Genomic DNA, 20,451 nt, shown 5'->3' with positions numbered 1-20,451 from the left:
TCAGATTTTTATTTCACTGTTTTAGAGAGCTTTCATTAACTGGTATTTCAGTAGGCTTCTAGTTCCTGTTGATAAGTCAGGTTTGAACAAAAGATAATTTGTACCTTAAAGCCATATTTTGGAAATAAATAAATCCGCCCATGAGCAATTCAATAATGCCTTTCTAATGGGTGAATGAATTGTGGCAAGCCAATTTGTGTATATTTTTGGAAGGACCCAAAACACAAGTGACTACAAATATTGACAGTACATATTTACCAAAAGGAGTTCCATTTTAAAGTAGACAAACAAATGTTGGTAATGCCTGGTTATTAGAATCCAGCAGTATTTTAGTTTGGTAGCATTCTGACCCGAGGTGTGCGTCTTTGCGCTTCTAAATTCTAAAGAAAGCTGGTGGCTTTCTTTAAACCCACTGTCATGAATGTCCCAAAAGGTACTGTAATATTTGTCCCATAAGACACATAACTTGTAACAGGAGGACTCTGTTCATCTTTGCAGATAACAAGCACGTCTCCCACCATTTGTATTGATTGGCCATCTTTGTTACGAGTTTTGGACTTTCTACACCTTTTTCTTTTAAGTTACAAGTATCAAAGAGATTGCATAAAAAATACCCATCTAGGAATTCTTATTCAAGGAGGACTGCCAAGTGGGTTGCAGTCTGCCTTAGAGTATTAAATAATGAGAGGGGAAAACTATTCATGCAGCTGGTTGCTTGAGAAAAATGCTGAACTAGTCTCAGATGCACAGGCATTCTGTTAGCCCCTTCTACAGGCAGACTTCTAGGTGAGAATCTCCAGGGATCCAGGTTTTGTTGACGTGGATCAATTTAAAGTGGCAATTACTGTAGTCAGATAACAGCTTAAAAAGCCTTTTTACACATAGAAAAGATACATAATCACACAGCATATGGAAGTTCAATTTTCTGAGCTATGGTTTAGGAGACTTGCAATGTACTGATATTAAGACCCGGTTTTAAAACCGGATATCATCCAGTTTTATTAAAATGTGTTGTGCATTTTGACATATGATTTTCTATTTTGAAAGAGATTCTGTGTGTGTACTGATGAAAGGTTGGATTTCCAACTGTGAAAATGTTTTCTTTTTCAGATAGGTAGAGTGTTTTTGTTTTTTTTAAAAAAGCATTCAGCAACATTGAAGGTTTTTTCTTCCACTCTGTTTAAAAGTAAAAATCTACAGACCCAAGCATGCCAGCTTTCATAAAGCCCCTCCAGCACAGACTTAATTGATTATCACACTCACCCCTACTATAAAGCTTTCTGTCATAAGTATGTTTCAGCTTGGCTCTTAACTGTACTGAAATCCATTACACGGAACCTCATTACAAGTGACATCTAACTAAGATGAGTGAAAAGATTGGCCTCATAAATAGGGTGCAGTATACTATTAGTGACAGAATAGAGTAATCATTATGAATTGTAGTCTTTTTACAAGTTGCATCTGACAATGATGGATTTTTTTGAGGGCCTCCCCAGATGAAGTGAAGCTTATTGGGTGCAGCCTTTAGGTGCCCATGGAATTCTTATTAACTGACACTGTTTATCAGAGATGATTTATTTTTTGTTTGTGTAAAGTGTGTGGGTGCTTGTTTTGAAATAGGTTATGTTCTTGGGGAGAGGTATGAGATGAGCTAGCCCATAGAAGTCAGTGCATTCTTTCCTAGATTCCCAAATGGGTTTCATCAATTGTTTTGTGGCAGCTCCCAGAGCTTCAGGTCTGGAGGGGCCTGAGAAGATTGTGATAGTGGTATAGGCAAGGGCCATTTTGAGCCTCGCCAAGGGATGGCAAGAGTTAAAGATAAGGTTTCTGTTCGACACATAAAGGAGCATTCATTCTCGAGCTCCCCTGAATTAAATCATTTCTGTGTCTGTAGTGGATTGAAAAATACCGGAAAGGCAAAATGATAAAGAGTGAGCTGGAAAGATGTTCAGGGGTAAAAAACCTGTGCAGATTTGCAAGTGTTAAATGGAAGAGGAGTTTTAGAAGACAAAAAGCGGTTATTTTCCTTGAGCCTTGGATTTGGTGTGAACCCGAGTGTGTTTAGAGAAGGCATGCGAGTCAGGCGTATGTTTCTCCTATGAGGCAAGGATGTTTTACAAAGGACTAAAGGGAGACTGCTGAGAGGAAAATAGCCAGCTTTAGATAAAGCACTATAACAAAGACTTGTAGTTTTATATATCATGGTGTCCATTAAAGCTTAATAGGGAAGAGTGCATTGAACCTAGCTAGGCATATGTTATTCATGTGAAGGATAAACATTTAAGGGTGTGCAAAAATCAGAAATCGGGAGGACGTGATTGTTTAGCTTTTGAAAAGGCTTTACAGGGAAGATTTTGTTTTCATCTCCCATGGCTCACCATGCAAGGTAGAGGAGTGAAAGCTGCAAATGTTTGGAGCATATCAATGCAGGAATCCCGGGGGGTTAAAAGCACTGTAGTAAAATAAAAGTGGTCTGCTTCTAAATGTGTTCTATTTTACACACACACACAGACACACGCGCACACACACACACAACTGAGAGGCTGACAAAGGGAATGATCCTGACACTTGGTCCAGTGTGATCGATTGGCGAATCCAAAAAATTCTTTCAAACGTGGTTGGCTTCAGATTTTGAAGTTTAAAGCAGAATAAGCAAGACTGGTTTATCAAGTTCAAAATCATGGCTGTTGAAAATGAAAAGGGGGAAGGAAATCTTTTCACTTTTTCTGAGGGCTAGAGATCCGAGCTGGTAAACGGTCTCCCTTTCCGTTCTTTTGGCAGTAGAAGGGTTAACGTTTAAAGGGGAAAAATGAATTATTCAGTGTTTAGCTTATCGCTCCCGCATTTTACTTTCAGTTCTTTGGTGTTCTGGAACTTGCAGGGAAAGGGAGAGTAAGAGGAGTCAGCTGAGGGGAGCGAGGGGTTGTGATAATTTGCACACACATCCCTGTCATTGTTCTGCCTGAAGAGACAGGGCTGGGTTCAAGGCCACATGTGCTCCTGTCATCATTCACGTTTCTGCTCCAAGTGCAATACGGAGTGTCAGCTCTCCATCTGTCTTTGCCTGGCAAACGCACGCGCCTAGTATCCTGCCTCCAGCTACGCTGCCACAGCCAGTTCTGATGGCTCTCCCCGCTTCCCTGTGTTCGTTCATTCCAGGACAGGAGGAGCTGAGCCCTAAGTAAGCTTGTTTTTTAGGGGAGAGAGCCATTTACTGTGTGGTACACTTGATTCAAGGATGCCCGGTGAGTTTACACTGTTCCGATCCTCTGCTTGCTTCTTTGGTTTCTTAAATAGGGAGAGCACTTTTTGTTGTTTTTGTGCATAAGAATGCATTCTGCATGATGTGCGCAAGGCTTTTTTGCTCCCATCCTGGTTGGGGGAAGAAACGAGGTGGAGGTTGGGATAGGGTTGGAGCGGACAGGGGAGACTACGTTAAAAAGATCTGAAAGTGGTATCGGGTGTGGAAACTGGAGGAAAAAAACCAAAAAACAGAGATAGTGGTGGGCCATCCTGTTTGTGGATGCAGTTTTCTTGAAGGGTATAATTTAAGCCAGGAGAATTACTGCTTCTGTTCCGCCTTTCTTGACTGTCAGCTATACCTTTGTATCTGCAAACATTTCATCTGGATAGACAATTTTAGATTATGGCGGAGCCCAGGGAATGATTTCTTTGGGAAGCTGTTTATGCCCTGGAAAGTGAAGCGAGCTTGGTATAACAACTGATTCAGCCTTCCCCTAAAACGCAGTTCTTAGGTACCACTGGGCCGATGGCTGAAATAAGTTTTTTCTTTTTTATTTTTAAACCCCCGTAAATACTGCTGAATATGTGAAACTGTTGTGGAACTGGAAATTTAGTATATGTCAATTTCCTGGGGAAAATATTATCTTTGGATCCAAGACCATTACCCTAATTGCTGCCAGTGAAAACACCACTTCTCTACAAGGCTGGATTGCTTGAGGTTTTAGGGAGAAGTCTGACCAGGGAATGGTTTATGTCTGCTGTTTTTGTAAGGACTTGAACAGAGCCATGTGCCTGATTAAAACAGCCTATCTCCAGATAGGAGCAGACAGGGACAGATAGAGATCCTACAGCTGGCTGATTCTTGTGGATTATTGGGGTAGGACAGGCAGAAGAGGCCACGCTTGGTCACCGGGTCTGGACACCTCACAGATGGTGTTTTGAAACATAATCTACCAGCTTTCTGCAGCCACAGTTGTGTATAGGTATTGCCAGTTGTTTGAGGAATCTTTTCCCTCTCGGGTGTGTATTGATAATGCAGTCCTGTGTGTCACCGGTGGAACCGAAAGGTTGCAATTGCTGCTCTTCAGACTTTCGTTTCGTAGCTTTGTATTTGAGTTTCAGAAATTTTATGGGTAGACTATGGACAGTTTAATTGGTGTGCAGAATGACCAGTCTTTGAAAGGTCATTTTAACCCTGTAAGCTCTAAGCTTGATTTGAATGCGTTATATTGAGAGATGTGATCTGTTTTAGGTGCATGATCTTTGATCGGGGGTGAAAAAGTGCATATGTCTTAGATCAAATTCAACAGCTGTTTTGCTTCATCAGTTTACGACGTAGCCGGGTTTGTTCTGATTTTTAATGTTCTCACACTTGAGTTATTTTTGAAGGTTCCCTATTGTTCTTAAGGAATGCTTATAGTTTTAAATCGATCGTACTGAAGGAAGTCGGTTAGGATCTGTTACTCCAAAATAAGATTGTGGCTTTTAATTTAATTCACTTAGAGTTTCATGAAACTGTAAATGATGTAAATAAGGAGCAGCGACTTGTATTTAAGGACCTCAGGGTATATTTAAGTACCTACCTAGTTCACTGGTAAATTCTGAATATCTGATTGCTCTTCAAGTGGTGCCTTGGAGTGAGGTTCCACAGTATATTTTTCTCCTCAAAAAAAAAAAAAAAATGTCAACTATGAGTGCTAAGAAACCTTGCTCTTGGATTCAGAGAATACATAGCAGCTGTGACTCGGAGCATGTGCCAGCATGGAGATACTTGAGCAGAACTGACACTCGGCTATTTTTGACACCCATCTGCAATTTTTTAACTGTCCTATAGGATAGAACTAACTCCCAATCTGTTCACAGCATATTTTAGCCCTTTAATATTTTTTAAAATGGGCAATATTAGTCATCTGGGGCAGATTTTGTATTTTAAAGTAAGCACATTACGTGCCAAAGATTAAAAGGCTGTGTATTTTTGTGTAATCTGATATTATGTCATAGCATCTTTTTGCTTGATTATGGATTTCTATTTCAAAGCATCTTTTTAGTAGTTCAGGTGTCATACCTAATTTCTGGTTGCTAAAACCTGATGCAAGAAATATTAGATTGAGGCACTTCTGAACAGAAATGGGAATCCATAGAAACAGATGTCCACAAACTAAATTATTCAAAGAGCAGTCAGTGTTACAATAAATGTGACTGACTTTTAATCCTTTCATGTTGGCAGGTCAAAGCTAGAGTGAAAGGTTTGCTTGTTAAATTTCATTTAGGAAATGCAGATCTTTGCTCTCCTAGATAAAGCAAATCAACCAGAAAAGGCAAATATGGAGAGACATGTTTTTTGAGCAATGAAGTTAGCTGGTTTTCTAAAGATAAATGGACTGAGTTAGTTTGATCTTAAGGCATTTTTGGCTGGCCCCATCCTTTGGTCCTGAATAGGAAAATGTGTAACTGCTAGCTTTTGGGATGTTGTTGATTTTTGGAATAGGAGTTTACTCCAAACTTTATTTATGAGACATTTACACATCTATCAGTCTTTGAATAGAATTATCAAAGAACAGATGTTGGCCTACAAAATACTTCATTATAGCCCACGGCGGTATTCAGGACTGTTTCCTTAAAAGGACAATAAGTGATCACAGTCACTGTAGCCCAGATATAATGCTGTTCTTTCAGAAGATGGCCTACTATTAGGTCAGACCACCCTTCTTTACTCCTGCTCTCCAGATGTGCCTGGAACTTTTTTTTTTAAGTTCAAGTTTCAAAAAAATGGGTTTGTTTTCAAAATCTGGTTTTACTTAAGACATCTCCATCCTGGAGTGCATTTCATAAATTGCCCACATATTTTTCTTAGCAGAGAACTTAACTGGCTGTAATTTTTAACACATGGCCACATCATGTGATATTTTCAAAACACTTGCACATAGCTTTAAGAAGGTCCCAGCAGAAATGATCCATCATCTTACAGCCAACCCATTTTTTAACAGCATATCTGCATTTTCCATTTAGTAGAGCTATATATTATTAGCTTACATTTTTGGGTAGTAAAACAGCGCATTGCTGATTGTAAAACATGGACTTTATTATCTGCTGAAAATTGATTTGGCATTTATAGCCACTGTGTACTAGACTGTTTTTCTGTTTTTAACATTAGTGTTCACAAGTGATGATTTGTTTAAAGAGGAGAAATGAAATTTCCATGGACAGGCAACTGCTAGTGTCCTTGGTAACCGAACATTTGGTTAATCCACCTGTTTTGTTTTTTTTTTTTAAATAGATGTTTCCAAGTAGTGTTGTACAGCAAACATGTTCACGACCGTTCATTAGCGGACTCGTTTCGTTCTGACGTACAGTTGCGTTACCTTCCTATTAATCTAACTCTGGACTTGGCGAAAAAACAAAAACAAAATAAAACCTTCTGCCAACTCTGTAGGTATAATATTGTGGAAACTGGTAACATTTGATTCAAGGGTCAATGTCTGAGACTCCATTTGTCAAAAACAATGCCATTCTCTTCTTTTGGTGGGGAGGTCTAAAGTGTACAAAAGCATACCTTCTTTCTCCTTTATATTCACCAGGAAACCAGCTGAACTTTCAGGTCTGCAACATATAGGAAATTCCAGAAGAATGTCATGGATTATTATTAACATATGAATAATCAAAGAGGTTTTTATGTATTTTCAGGAGCAGTCGTAGCTTAGATAAATACTGCATTGTGGCAAGGATTTATCTTTATCATATTTAAGAGTCCCACAAAATGGCTCTTTCTGCATTTTAAACATCTTCATTGATAAAACTAGGTAATAGAAAATGTTGTATCTTTCCCAAAGGTAGTTATACTTGAAATATCGAGAACAGCAAATTGTAGTACCTATCTTCCCAGTCGTTCAGACTTCTCTTAATTCTTCTGACTTGGCTAGAAAATTATTACATTGAAGTTACTTACTTCTTGTGGTTTTTGCTCCATTTCTGGATACCCATTGTCATTAACTTTGCTTTTCTTTCATAGAATGGGTGAGGTAAGTGATGGGCTACTTTATCATTGGCAATATTATAGTCGCTAAAAGAGTGAGTCATTATCTTAAATAACTCATATGACTCATACGTTTAGAACAATAGAATTTCACACCTGACCATGGGATGGGTTCGTCTGTCTGAATTTTTCAACCAGCTGCTTGCATTAATTAATATTAATGCAAATGTACATGCTAAGAATGTCTAACAGTTATCTTTTTAAACACACAAAGATCCAATTACTAGAAACTAGAAAGTTCCTTTGAAATCTCAAAGGAAAAGCATACAATAAATATATCTGAGCCCTAATAATTTTCTGAAGAAAGAGAGTTCATTTGAGGGGGAAAAAAAAACAAAATGAAGGCCAAAGCTAAATTTGAAATGTGGCATTTAATACAGTTTAATTTAAGGGGAAAATTTTGCATTTATGAATAGGGAAGGTAAGGGATGGTGGAATTCATCTTCTCTAAAAAGGAGAATGAGGAGGGAAATATGGACTCCTCATCTTTAGAGCAAGCTTTTATAATATTTGAGATTCAAGTAAAAGACACTGGAGTAGAGAACCAGCAGCTTGAGCTACAGAGTATCTAAAGAGAAATGTTCCTTCTGCACTGTGTGTTTTGAATGGTGTTAGTTACTTTTTCTAGTTGATCTCCATTTCACATTTCCACAGTACCCTATTTAAATAGTGCATATGATATGGAAATAATTCTCACTTATGTATGCTATGATTTAATATCCTCCAACAGATTGATAATGTTTTGAAAGACCCATTGAAATCACTTCTTGTTGACATTGCCTTGATGACTCTCGGAAAAAGTGTGAATTCTCATTAACTAGGTGTGGTGAGCTTGAAGGAAACTTATTTCTACAAAAGGATCAGAGGGGTGAGACGGCAAAATAGGTATATAATTCGTGGTTGGGTAGGCCAGTCCACTTCATAAGGTTTGGTACTAAAGGGAGGGTCCAAAGTCTGGACGAGTTAGATGCATTGTGATTTACATCTCAGCAATGACTTTTGGGTATCTTTTGCTCAGGCTAGGTAGTCCTTTATCATTCATTATTCAAACTCTTATCCCATTCCTTGGGCTATAGCACATCTTAGTGGAAAGAGCATAGGACTGGGAATCAGCAGACCTGGCTTCTAATCCCCCCAGCCCTGCCACTCGTCTGCTCTATAACTTTGGACAGGCCATTTGACTTTTCTGTGCCTCATTATCCTCAACTGTAAAAATAGGGATCAAGTACTGATTCTCCCTCCCCATTAGACTGCAAGCCCCATGAGAGATAGGAACTGTGCCCAAGCTGCTTAAGATGAATCCATCCCGGCACTTAATACAGTGCTTGGCACATAGTAAGTGCTTAACGAATACCACTATTATTCTCATGCATTACAATATTCATTCATTCATTCAATCATATTTATTGAGTGCTTATTGTGTGCAGAGCACTGTACTAAGCATTTGGGAAAGTACGATACAGCAATAAAAGAGACGATCCCGACTCACAACAAGTTCCCAGTCTGGTGGTTGGAGTGGGGAATTGTAATAATTACTATTCCTTATCTTCAATAATAGTTCATGTCAGAAAAAAGCCGTCTGGAAAAATGTGTCTTCTAAAGACACCAAGACGTTAACTTTGGAGGAGGAAATAAGCCCAAGTAATTAGTAGAGTGCTCTGCACACAGTAAGCGCTCAATAATTACAATTGAATGAGTGAATTATTCAGTCAGTCAATCATATTTATTGAGCACTTACTATGGACAGAGCACTATAATAAGTGCTTGAGAGAACACAATATAGCGTTCCTTGCTCACAACGAACTTGCAGTCTGGGGGAAGGACGGATGGACAGACATTAATATAAATAAATAAATTATAGATATGTACATGAGTGCTGTGGGGCTGGGAGTGGGGTTGAATAAAGGCAGCAAGTCAGGGTGACGCAGAGGGGAGTTGAAGAAAAGGAAAAGAGAGCTTAGTCAGGAAGGCGTCTGGAAGGGGATGTGCCTTCAATAAGGCTTTGAAGGCTAGGAGAGTAATTTTCTGTCTGAGATGAGGAGTGAGGGCATTCTAGGCCAGAGGCAGGATATGGGCTAGAGGTCGGTGACGAGATAGATTCATTCATTCATTCAATAGTATTTATTCAGCGCTTACTATGTGCAGAGCACTGTACTAAGCGCTTGGAATGTACAAATCGGTAACAGAGACAGTCCCTGCCCTTTGATGGGCTTACATTCTAATCGGGGGAGACAGACAAGAACAATGGCAATAAATAGAATCAAGGGGAAGAACATCTCATTAAAACAATAGCAAATAAATAAAATCAAGGTGATGTACATCTCATTGATGAGATTGAGTTACAGTGAAAAGGTTAGTCAGTCAGTCGTATTTATTGAGCTCTTACGGTGTGCGGAACACTATACTAAATGCTCAATACAGTTAGCATTAGAAGAGCGGGCTGGAGAGGAGAGTAGCGAGGTGAGGTAGGAGGGGGCAAAGTGATCAAGTGCCTTAAGACAGTGGTGAGGAAGTTTCTGTTGGGTGCGGAGGTGGCTATAACCACGGGTGGTCCTTGAGGAGTGGGGAAACATGGCCTGTACATTTTGGTAGAAAAGTGTTCCTTTCAAATAATGATCCTTTCAGATAGTCCTTTCAAGCTGAGTGGACTCTGGCTGCACTTGAATCCAGGACATTAAGATGCATGTGACATTACAGGAGTCACACAGTACACTCAGCCTAACACAGTAATGTCATGAGCACAGTTTTGCAGACGTTTGCTGAGTTCACCTGAACCTGCAACATTTCACTGGGCAGGGGTGGGAAGAACACCCCCCTTCCCCCAACTAAAGCCATCTTGATCCCTTCCCAGAGAACCCACCTTCTGTGTGACCTTGGGCCAGTCATTTCATTTCTTTGTGCCTCAGTTACCTAATCTGTAAAATGTGGATTGAGATTGTGAGCCCCACATGTGACAGAGACTGTGTCCAACTTGATTTGCTTGTGTCCACCTCAGTTCTTAGTACAGTGTCTTGCACATAGTAAGCACTTAATAAATACCATCATTATTTGTGTAAACATGGGTTTTGCTAACAAGTCTCTGAATTCTGCAGCAGGAGTCAAGGCAGGGGAAAGCTGGGCACTGAAAATAAAAACACTGGACATAAAGGCATCTGGTGCCATAACTGTAATGGCCAGGGAGTATGTCAGCCGAAAACCAGACTGTCTGGTATAAAACCAAATCAGTGGCCACCCTGCTTCCAAGCCTAACACACTGAAGAATCTTCACAGGATGGAAAAAAGGGATCTAGCCTCTCAGACTGTGAAAGATCTGAGTGCCATGGCCTCTAAAATGATTTGTTTCAAGAGAGTGAACCATCTCAGTTCATTTGGACGGTAGTGAAGACGCTTATTTAAAAATTTAATTTGAGATAATTTGTGAAATTTTTTCCCTTAGCCCTTCCTGCATCCTTGGCCCTCTTTGTTCAAGCTAACCTAACAGTCAAATATAAAAGGGCTGATGAAAGGAGGGCACCATTGTCTAGCTCAGAAACAGAAAGAGATGCACTGAGCCTTCATTTGGTCTATCATATCTTTACTCTCGCTGCCTTCATTGTAAGACATTTAATTTTAAAAAGAGACTGTCAGAAATACTTAAGGGGGGAGTGCCAACTTCTCAATTATCCCAAGTTTCACCTGGATTTTTAAATTATTGAATGGTTGCTCTGATATGGTTGGAAAAAGAAAATTGAGAGAGCAGCATCCTCATCTTCAATAATATTTATAGTCTCTTGGGCTAGAGCACTGTTAATAAACACTTGGGAGAATGCAAAATAGATAGAAGTTATAATTCCTGCCCTCAAGGAGCTTGCAGTCTAGCAGAGCAAGCACTCAAATCCTTTTGTTGATTTGTATGAAGGTGATAAGGTGTTTTTCCATTTCCAGAAACTTCGGCTGAAGTCATAGCAATTAAAATCTCCTAAATAATGACAGATACAGAGAGGTGAAACCATATTTACCGCTGTTTGAATTTACTTTTTTTATTTAGCATGTTCATCTAATAATGTTGGTGTTTGTTAAGCGCTTACTATGTGCCGAGCACTGTTCTAAGCGCTGGGGTAGACACAGGGGAATCAGGATGTCCCACGTGGGGCTCACAGTCTTAATCCCCATTTTACAGATGAGGTAACTGAGGCACAGAGAAGTTAAGTGACTTGCCCACTGCATTGTGAAGTATATTTGGTAAGTCATATGATTTGAGGACTCCCGGCCTTTTATTTCTTCTTAAGGTTAAAAACATAAGGACATGCGCTGGCCTTTACAGAATTAATAAATAGACATCTTAAACTGTTTCTCCTCACTGAATGTTCTACGGGCCAAGTCTACTTAGTTTGTACCCAAACCCCTTCTAAGATATTTTGACATCTTTGCCGGGGAAAGAGGTAGAGACATGAGAAGGGGGGAGAAATATTGGTCTGGGTACAGTTTAAAGAAAGAAAGCCATACCTCAAAACGTTAACACCTTGAGTTTAATAAACTTGTTTTGAAAAGAGAAGGGAAGAAGGAATTTTTAATGACTTGCTCCTTCCTGTTGATTGTCAAGGAAAACGTAGTAAAATAAGTTAACTTTTATTTAGTTCAATAAATATCCTGAAAGCAGGTTCCTCTTTGGACAGTGGACCACCCTGAGAAGGAGAAAACTTGGCTACTGCCTCCTCCTTAACCCCTGGCTGTTGTGCTCGTTACTTCTATCCACAAATTAATCAATGGCATTTATTGACCACTTACTGTGTGCAGAGCACAGTAAGGAGCACTTGTGAGGGTCCAATACAATAGAGTTGACAGATACAATCCCTGCCCTTGAGGCTCTTTCAATCAAGTAGGGGAGAAAGACTTTCAAATAAATTTCATTTGTTCATTCAGTCTATTTATTGAGCGCTTACTGTGTGCAGAGCACTGTACTAAGCACTTGATTACAGATAGGGGAATACAAATTACGGATAGGGGAAGCAGCAGAACAGGAGGATATGAATGTAGGTGCTCTGAGACTTGGGGTGGATGAGTATAACAGTCCTTGAGGAGTACAGATCCAAGTGCTCAAGTGATACAGAAGGGATGGGGCATAGGTTGAGGAAAAGAGCCCTGATTTAGGCATCACTTCAGTCCCATAGTGGCAACCCTATTGGAAAGTTTAGAAGAGGCAGTGCCATATTTCTCTGAACACTATATTCATTCAATCACATTGATTGAGCGCTTACTGTTTGTAGAGCACTGTACTAAGCGCTTGGGAGTATACAGTGTAACAATAAACAGACATTTCCCTGTCTACAGCAAGCTTACATTCCATCCAGTTCACCACTCTTCAAAAGACCTTCAGTGATTAATAATAATAATAATTGTGGTATTTAAGTGCTTACTATGTGCCAGGCACTGTGCTAAGCGCTGGGGTGGATAGAAGCAAAGCAGGTTGGACACCGTTCCTGTCCCACATGGAGCTCACAGTCTTAATCCTCATTATACAGGTGAAGTAACTGAGGCACGGAGAAGTGAAGTGACTTGCCCGGTCACACAGCAGCCAAGTGGTGCATCCGGGATTGGAACCCAGGTCTTTCTGACTCCCAGGCCTGTGCTCTATCCACTGGGCCATCTTACTTCTCATTCCTGACTGAGTCAAGCAGAAACTCCTCTCCCTTGGTTTAGAACACTCCATCAGATCTGTCTCGTTTACTTGTCCACTCCTCAGCTCACACTTTTTCCTCCTCTCAAGCTCATTTTCTCCCTTTGACTCATTATCGACTCTCCCACCTCTGACCCCTCACTGCACAGTCTGAAACTGTCTCCCGCTTCGATTCTGTCAGGCCACATCACTTTTCATCTTTAAAGCCCTTCTGAAATCCTCACCTCATCAAGAAAGTCTTCCCCAATTAATTCTTCTTCTCCTCAGGTCATATCCCTGAATTAACAGGCGCAATACTCTTGTCCCACCTCCACACACATGCCCTCACAAGTATCCCATTCTCCTTTTGCTCCTATATGCAATTATTCTGCATCTGTCTCCCTTGCTACAGTGTAAGCTCCTTGAGGACAGGGAGAGAACATAATAATAATCATGGTGCTTAACAAATACCAGTGCTGGGCACTGTACGAAGTGCTGGGGTAGATAAAAGCAAATTTTGTTGGAGACAGTCCCTGTCCCACCTGGGGCTCACAATTTCAATCCCTGTTTTCCAGATGAGGTAACCGAGGCCCAGAGAAGTGAAGTGATTTGCCCAACAGCAGACAAGTGGCAGAGCCGGAATTAGAATTCCTGACTTTCTGACTTCCGGGCCCGTGCTCTAATTAAACCTTCCGCTTCTCTGTTGTACTCTACCAAACACTTAATGCAGTGCTCTGCACATTTTAGGTGCTCAATACATTCTTTTTGACAGTTTCGAGGATTGCAGTGGGAATAGTGGTGGCCATATTTAGGAGACTCCAAAGTGACTTTCTCCTCTAAATGGCATCCTGAGGTGATATTGAACTCTGAAACTATCCCTGCCTGAGAGTAGCTATTTGAAAACCTTCTTTAGAGCATCATGAATATCCCATGTTGTGTAACTTCTCTAACCCAGACACTACAGATTTTATATGAAATAAATGACTGATTTATTGATCTGTTGGAATTATTTGCATAGTTGCTTCCACTACTCATCTTGGCTTCCCTCACTCTGACTGCAGCAGGAACTTTCCTAATTCTTCACGACGAGCGTGCTATCCTAAATTTCCTCCTTATGTTTTTATAGTATTTGTTAAGTGCTAACTATGTGCCAGGCACTGAACTAAGCACTGTGGTGGATACAAGATATTCAGGTTGGACACAGACCATGTCCCACACGGGGCTCACAGTCTTAATCCCCGTTGTGCAGATAAGGTAACTGAGGCACAGAGAAGTGAAGTGACTTGCCCAGGGTCACAGATCAGACAAGTCGCAGAGCCAGAATTAGAACCCAGGTCCTATGACTCCCAGCCCCATGCTCTTTCCACTAGGCACACTGCTTCCTATGTAAACATTATCTGACGATACTTTTGCCTACAGTTTGCCTACTTGATAATGATAAAATTGTGATGCTTTTCAGGATGTTTTCTCCAGTTAACCTTCCAAAAGTATGTAGTTCTTTCCTGTTTACCATATCTTTGGTATTGTCATCATATTGTATCCAGTGTTGCTTTGAATACCTTATTCAACTTTTCTTTCATTTTACCCAAAACCTTATCATTCAAGCTAGCTTTATTTTTCACGGCTGGTAGTAACTATGAATGTTTTCTATTCTTTAGTTTGTCTTCAATCTCAATTGAAAACATCCTCACTCACAAAGCGAAAGCAGTATCCAATACTGTTTTTGACTGACTACACCATCCCTCTCAAAGGCTAATAATGAAAGCTATGAGAGTACCTGTCCTGTACCACATTTTTCCTTTACTCTTTTTTCTCCTGTCTTCTATGAATTTGGTGGAATTCTAATTCTAATGCAGATAGTTGCCGGATCAGGCCTTCATATGTGTTCTATATCAATCTCTGGTCTGAGCTGATATTCACCCCACTTTTAGATAAAAGCTTTGTGGTGAATAGCCTGTGTTTTTGACTTTCTTCCCCAGTACCATCTTCTTTCTAAGAAACAATTCTGCAGGTGATTACCCAGTATCTCAGTGTATGGTTCTACCTAAAACCTTCTGAAGTAGAGTGGAAGCATATTTCATCCAGTGTTTAGCATCTATAGATTTCTTGTTATGCACTAGGTGCCTTTATTTTTCTTTAGAAGTAATTTTCTCTGCTTATTGCAACTTCTGAGAGATTTTTTTTTCCTCAATTCCACTCACATGTACTCCACTGTGGGAAACCAGTTGGCTGTTTTGGTTCCTGAGAACAGCAGATTGGGTCTTTTGGTGTGGAAAGAAAATATACCTGTGTGACCGAAATTGTGAGTCCATCCCTCTGTACGGGACCCATACAGCTTTGGTGTGTTTCATTTTTAATTTGTCAATTTCTTTTAGGTTTTTAGACTTCTTGCAAAGTTGAACTTTGAGGAGCTGGTGGTTAGTAAAAGGAAGGGTGATGGTGGTGCTCTGAACAAAGTCAGGGGAATTTTTTCAGGGTGAAGTGAAAGTAGTCCAAGATTTTATATAGTTAGATTGTGAAGTTTTGGGGTTGCCTTGTTTCTTTCTATCCTTCCTTTGTTTTGTTGTACTGAAGATAGAGAATGTGCTGTGATAAATAATCCAGTGAGGATGTTTGCTAAGTGGAAATCAAAATAACTTCACTGTCATTATCCTAAATAACTGCATCATAAATAAATCCTTTGCCGTAGAAGTCATCTACATTAAACCGCAAATTATGTACAGTGAGTCTTAGATATATTCCAACTACATAATACAGTTACAGAGGTAAGACGCACACGTACTGAAGTTAAATAGATGACGGTGGACCTTTAAGAAAGAATGTTAGCCAGTTTACATGGTTGATCAAATTGTATGGAACCAGATTTCTATTTCAGTGCACTGACATTAAACACTATTCAAGTGGCATGAAATGGTATATTATGGCCTGGCCTAAGTTTTTTATTTTTCTGTCATCACATAACCATGTACAATGATTCGAGATTTCTTTAATGTAGTGATCTACTTTCCCATTACGTGTTGTGTGTGAGAGTACTTGTGCTTGGGCCTCTCACTGGACATTTGGAAAATAACAGTTGTTGCCAGTGAATATATCTCACTACGTTCTAGTCGCGTCACTCCCACCCAGTGCCATATCCCTAGATTTCAGGAAATCCAACTCTCTTTTATTCATGTATGCAGTCAACAAATTTTTAGTCATTCAGCATTACCTTATGCTATAGAAAAGTAATTCAAATGAACTAGCTTTATTTTAACAGTGAAGAGCCCTCTGGGTGTAAACCCTTTTTGGGGGAAAAAACCCCATCTTTTCCTCAGAGACACTGAGAAAAAGATCTTATTGGGCATGAACATAGAAATTGGGTGTGAAAGTAAGCTTGAGAGAAATAAAAGGTACTTTATTGTCAGTTACTGATCTACAAAGCAGAGGATTTGGGCAGTGAAATACTTTTGACACATTTAAAGATCAAGCACTTAGCACAGAGCATCGCAAACATTGGGCACTTAGGCAAATACTCTTACTAATTTTCTGAACAGGAGAATGTTTTTGAAATAGCAATTTTATTTTATTTAGGCTGGATAAAACCTGTAAGCAGGGCCAGATAACAGGAAAAGGGATTGGTGCTCTGAGAAGCACTTGGCCGGATGGAAAAAGCACCCCTGGGAGTCAGAGGATCTGTGTTCTAATCCCGGCTCTGTCACCTGCCTTTTTTTTTCTTTTAAATTATGGTGTGTGTTAAGCACTTACTACATGTCAGTAACACTTATGTCTTATGACACTTATGCACTGTGGAAGATACAAGTTATTCAGGTTGGACACTGTCTCTGTCCCACTTGGGGCTCACAGTTTGCTGTGAGATCTTGGGCAAGTCACTGAACTTCTTGGTGCCTCCATTCTTTCATCTGCAAAATGGGGATTCAATTCCATATTCTCCCGCCTACTTAGAGTGTGAGCTTCATGTGGGATCTGATAACTGTGTATCTACCTCAGAGCTTAGAACAGTGCCTGACGTATAGTAAAGCACTTAATAAATACCACAATTATGATTATTACTCTCACAAGTTCTTAGTACAGTGCTCTGCACACAATAAGCACTCAATAAATACCATTGATTGACTGGACTCCAGAGGTTTAGCAGACTGTAGGGGCACAGAAGCGTAATCCAGTCCCACAGGATCGATGCCATCAGCTCCGCATTGCCACAGGCCGTGGTAAATCCCACCACGGTGTCCCAGAGAGGCAGGGGAATGATTTTCCTGGACTCCTCTGGTCCTGGGACAGTGCTGCTGGAATATCAGCCGCTTTAATGGGGTGTAGGATGTAGAGGACAGAGGAGAAGAGATGATTGGGTGTGGGATGTAGATGACACAGGAGAAGAGAGGACACAGGAGAAGAGATGTAGAGGACACGGGAGAAAAGGCTTTGAACATATCCAACATTTACTTTAATATCTGTATTCCCCCTAGACTGTAAGGAGTTTGTGGACAGGGAAGATTGATTGAAAACCTGGAGGTAGAGTGTGCTTATCCCCATACTGAATCTGTTCTGGAGTTTGTGGAACATTCATTCATTCATTCAGTCATATCTATTGAGTGCTTACTGTGTGCAGAGCACACTGTACTATTCAATTTTAGTCACTTGAATAACTTCTGGTCTAAAATGGTGGGGAGGAAGAGTAGACATCAACAGACACATAGTAATTGAAAGACCATAAGAATGGATGTAAATTGTAAATAAGTCACCTACTAAACAGATAAATACCCGAGTACTAATGGGATTGATGGGATCAATTAATGATATTTATTGTGCACTTAATTGTGTTCAGAGCCCTGTACTAAGTGCTTGGAAGAGTATAATATAACAGATTTGGTAGACACGTGTGTGCCCACAGTGATCGGGGAGAGGAGGAGTCTAGAGGGGAAGCAGACAATATAAATACAAAAATTACTCATATCTGGGTGGAATAAATATCAGGTGCTTAAAGGGTACAGATCCCCTTGAAGGAGATGTGACCTTAAAAAGGCTTGGAAGGTGGGGAGAGTGGTGGGCTGGAGTGTATGAAGGGGGAGGGCATTCCAGGAAAGAGGGAGGATTTGGGAAAGGGGTCATTGGTGAGATAGATGAGCTCGAGGTACAGTGAACAAGCTGGCACTAGAGGAGCAAAGTGTGTGGGCCAGGCTGTAGTAGGAAATTAGTGAGATAAAGTAGGAGGGGGGTGAGGTGATTGAGTGCTTTAAATCCAATGTTTTAAAAGTTCCTGTTTGATATAGAGGTGTTTGGGCAACCACTGGATTTTCTTGAGGAGTGGGGAGACATAGATTGAACAATTTATTTGGAAAAGACTGGGCAGGTGCCACCTCCAGAGACTGTTTCCATCTAGAAGAAGTACTACCAGCCCCTCTCTGCCCCAGAAGATCTCTGTTTCCCAGAAAGAAACACACCCACACCTATCTTACCTTGTGACTTGCATATTACAACCCAGCATGCTCACTTTGCTCCTCTAATGCAAACTTACTGTATTCCATCTCATCTATCTCTCCACCAATGCCTTGCCCATGGTCTTGCCTCTAACCTGGAACTCCCTCCCTCTTCATATCCAACAGGTGATCATTCTCCCCGCCTTCAAAGGCTAATTAAAAGCACCTCTCCTCCAAGAAGCCTTCCCATATTTACTCTTCTCCCGCTACAGTTTTCATTGCCCTTGCACTGGGATTTGCGCTTTATTCACACCCCACCTTCAACCTCACTGCACTTGTGAACATATCCAACATTTACTTTAATATCTGTATCCCCCCTTGACTGTATGGTGATTGTGGACTGGGAAGATAGATAGAAAACCTGTTGGTAGTGAGGGTGTGTTTAGCCCCATACTGAATCTGTTCTGGAGTTTGTGGAACATTCATTCATTCATTCATTCATTCATTCAATCATATCTATTGAGTGCTTCCTGTGTGCAGAGCACTGTACTAAATGCTTGGAAAGTACAGTAAAGAAATAAAGAGAGACAATCCCAGCATCAGGCATGGCCCTGCATTGGTTTCCAACCTGTCTGAAAACCAGCCCGTTGTTTTTGGAAATTCACAGTGCCTGTTTTTATCTTTGAATTCTGAGGAGTTTATTCTATGCTTATTTCCTCTTTGGCAGACTACAGAGGGAAGAAAAAAGGCACTGTGACAGTGTTTGTGTAAAGCATATTTGTTATGAGGCATAGCACATTTTCTCCATTGTAAAGACATCTTAATTTAAAATAATAATTGTGGTATTTGTTGAGCACTTATTGTGTGCCAGGTACTGTACTAAGCCCCACTGGGGTGGTTACAAGAAAATCGGTTTGGACACAGTCTTTGTCCCACATGGGGCTTGTAGTCTCAATCCTCATTTTACAGATGAAGTAAAAGAGGCACAGAGAAGTGAAGTGAATTTCCCAAGGTCTCGTAGTAGACAAGGGGTGGAGTCAGGATTAGAATCTGTGACCTTCAGACTCCTAGCCCGTGTTCTATCCACTACACCATGCTGCTTCTGTAATAAATCCCTTCATTTTCCATCCACTTTTATTCTCCTTCCTCCTAACCAGCCTTCTCCCAAATCTGTTTGTTGGTGAATGGTGTCAGTCTAATAACCCAGGAAAATCAGAGGGACAGTGCCTTTGGAAAAGAGAGAGGCAAGCCATCATCCTAAGTGTTGGGGAGGTGGCCTAGGAGAACTTGTGGGAGAAGAGACTGACAAACAGGAAAAAATCCAGACTGGGAATACCTGATTGGGCTGGGCCCTTCCAGAGCCAGGATTTGTGGACTCTCTTGTTGCTCCTTCCTGAAGAAACTTCAAGAAGCAACCTCCCCAGTCCTGTTGCTACTCCTCAGAAGGAGTGGTAGGATGGATGTTGATTGGTCAGAAATTTCTGATGCATGTGAAGAAATTTCTAATAATAATAATAATATTTGTTAAGAGCTTACTCTGTGCCAAGCACTGTACTGAGCAGTAGGGTAAAGAGAAGATAATTAGGTTAGACACAGCCCCCGACCCACATGGAACTCACAGATTAATAAGGAGAGAGTATGATTTAATCCCCGTTTTACAGATACAGAAACTGAGACTTGGAAATTAAGCAACTTGCCCAGTGTTACACAGCAGGTGAATTGCAGAGCAGGGATTAGAACCCAGGTCCTCTGATTCCCAAACTCAAGCTCTATCCACTAGACAATGTTGCTTCCCCAGGTAGGAGAACAGGATGATTTAACAAACCAAACAAAAACAAACAAAAAAAACACCCAGCATCTTTACTGGTTTATTGCAGTGAATGTTGTAAAATATTTTTAATGAACTCTATTCCTCATTGTCTCTAGAGACTCTATAGTCAGACCTGAATTCCATTATGGTCTCAGTGGTACTTAAAAGTAAAGTCACTTGAGCCTTAGAAAAATAACCATCTTTTTTTTCTTCCCCATTTATCACCAGAAATATGAATCCAAAGAAGTGTTCTTTTGATTCTTTCGGCATAATTAAGAACACTTTCCAATAGCCCCTTAAAAACATTTTTTCCTGA

General features: G+C 40.4%; 1 protein-coding gene across 3 annotated transcripts in view; it reads left to right on the top strand.

Annotated features, from left to right (window-relative positions):
- Positions 1 to 20,451, top strand: part of RUNX1T1 (RUNX1 partner transcriptional co-repressor 1) — a 159,041-nt gene that overhangs the window by 34,722 nt on the left and 103,868 nt on the right. The window contains exon 1 of one of the 3 annotated variants that reach the window (XM_007670677.3): positions 2,908 to 3,245. The exons of the other annotated variants lie outside the window; for them this stretch is intronic. Within the exon in view, the coding sequence (XP_007668867.1) occupies positions 3,239 to 3,245 (7 nt within the window). The 5' untranslated portion in view covers positions 2,908 to 3,238. Of the gene's footprint in view, positions 1 to 2,907; positions 3,246 to 20,451 lie in introns of those variants that run through there. 3 annotated transcript variants of the gene reach the window in all.

Source organism: Ornithorhynchus anatinus, chromosome 4 (genome assembly GCF_004115215.2).
Source record: "Ornithorhynchus anatinus isolate Pmale09 chromosome 4, mOrnAna1.pri.v4, whole genome shotgun sequence".
NCBI classification, from domain to species: domain Eukaryota; kingdom Metazoa; phylum Chordata; class Mammalia; order Monotremata; family Ornithorhynchidae; genus Ornithorhynchus; species Ornithorhynchus anatinus.
The sequence above is the reverse complement of the archived record's forward strand: the minus strand, read 5'-3'. Positions and strand labels throughout refer to the sequence as shown.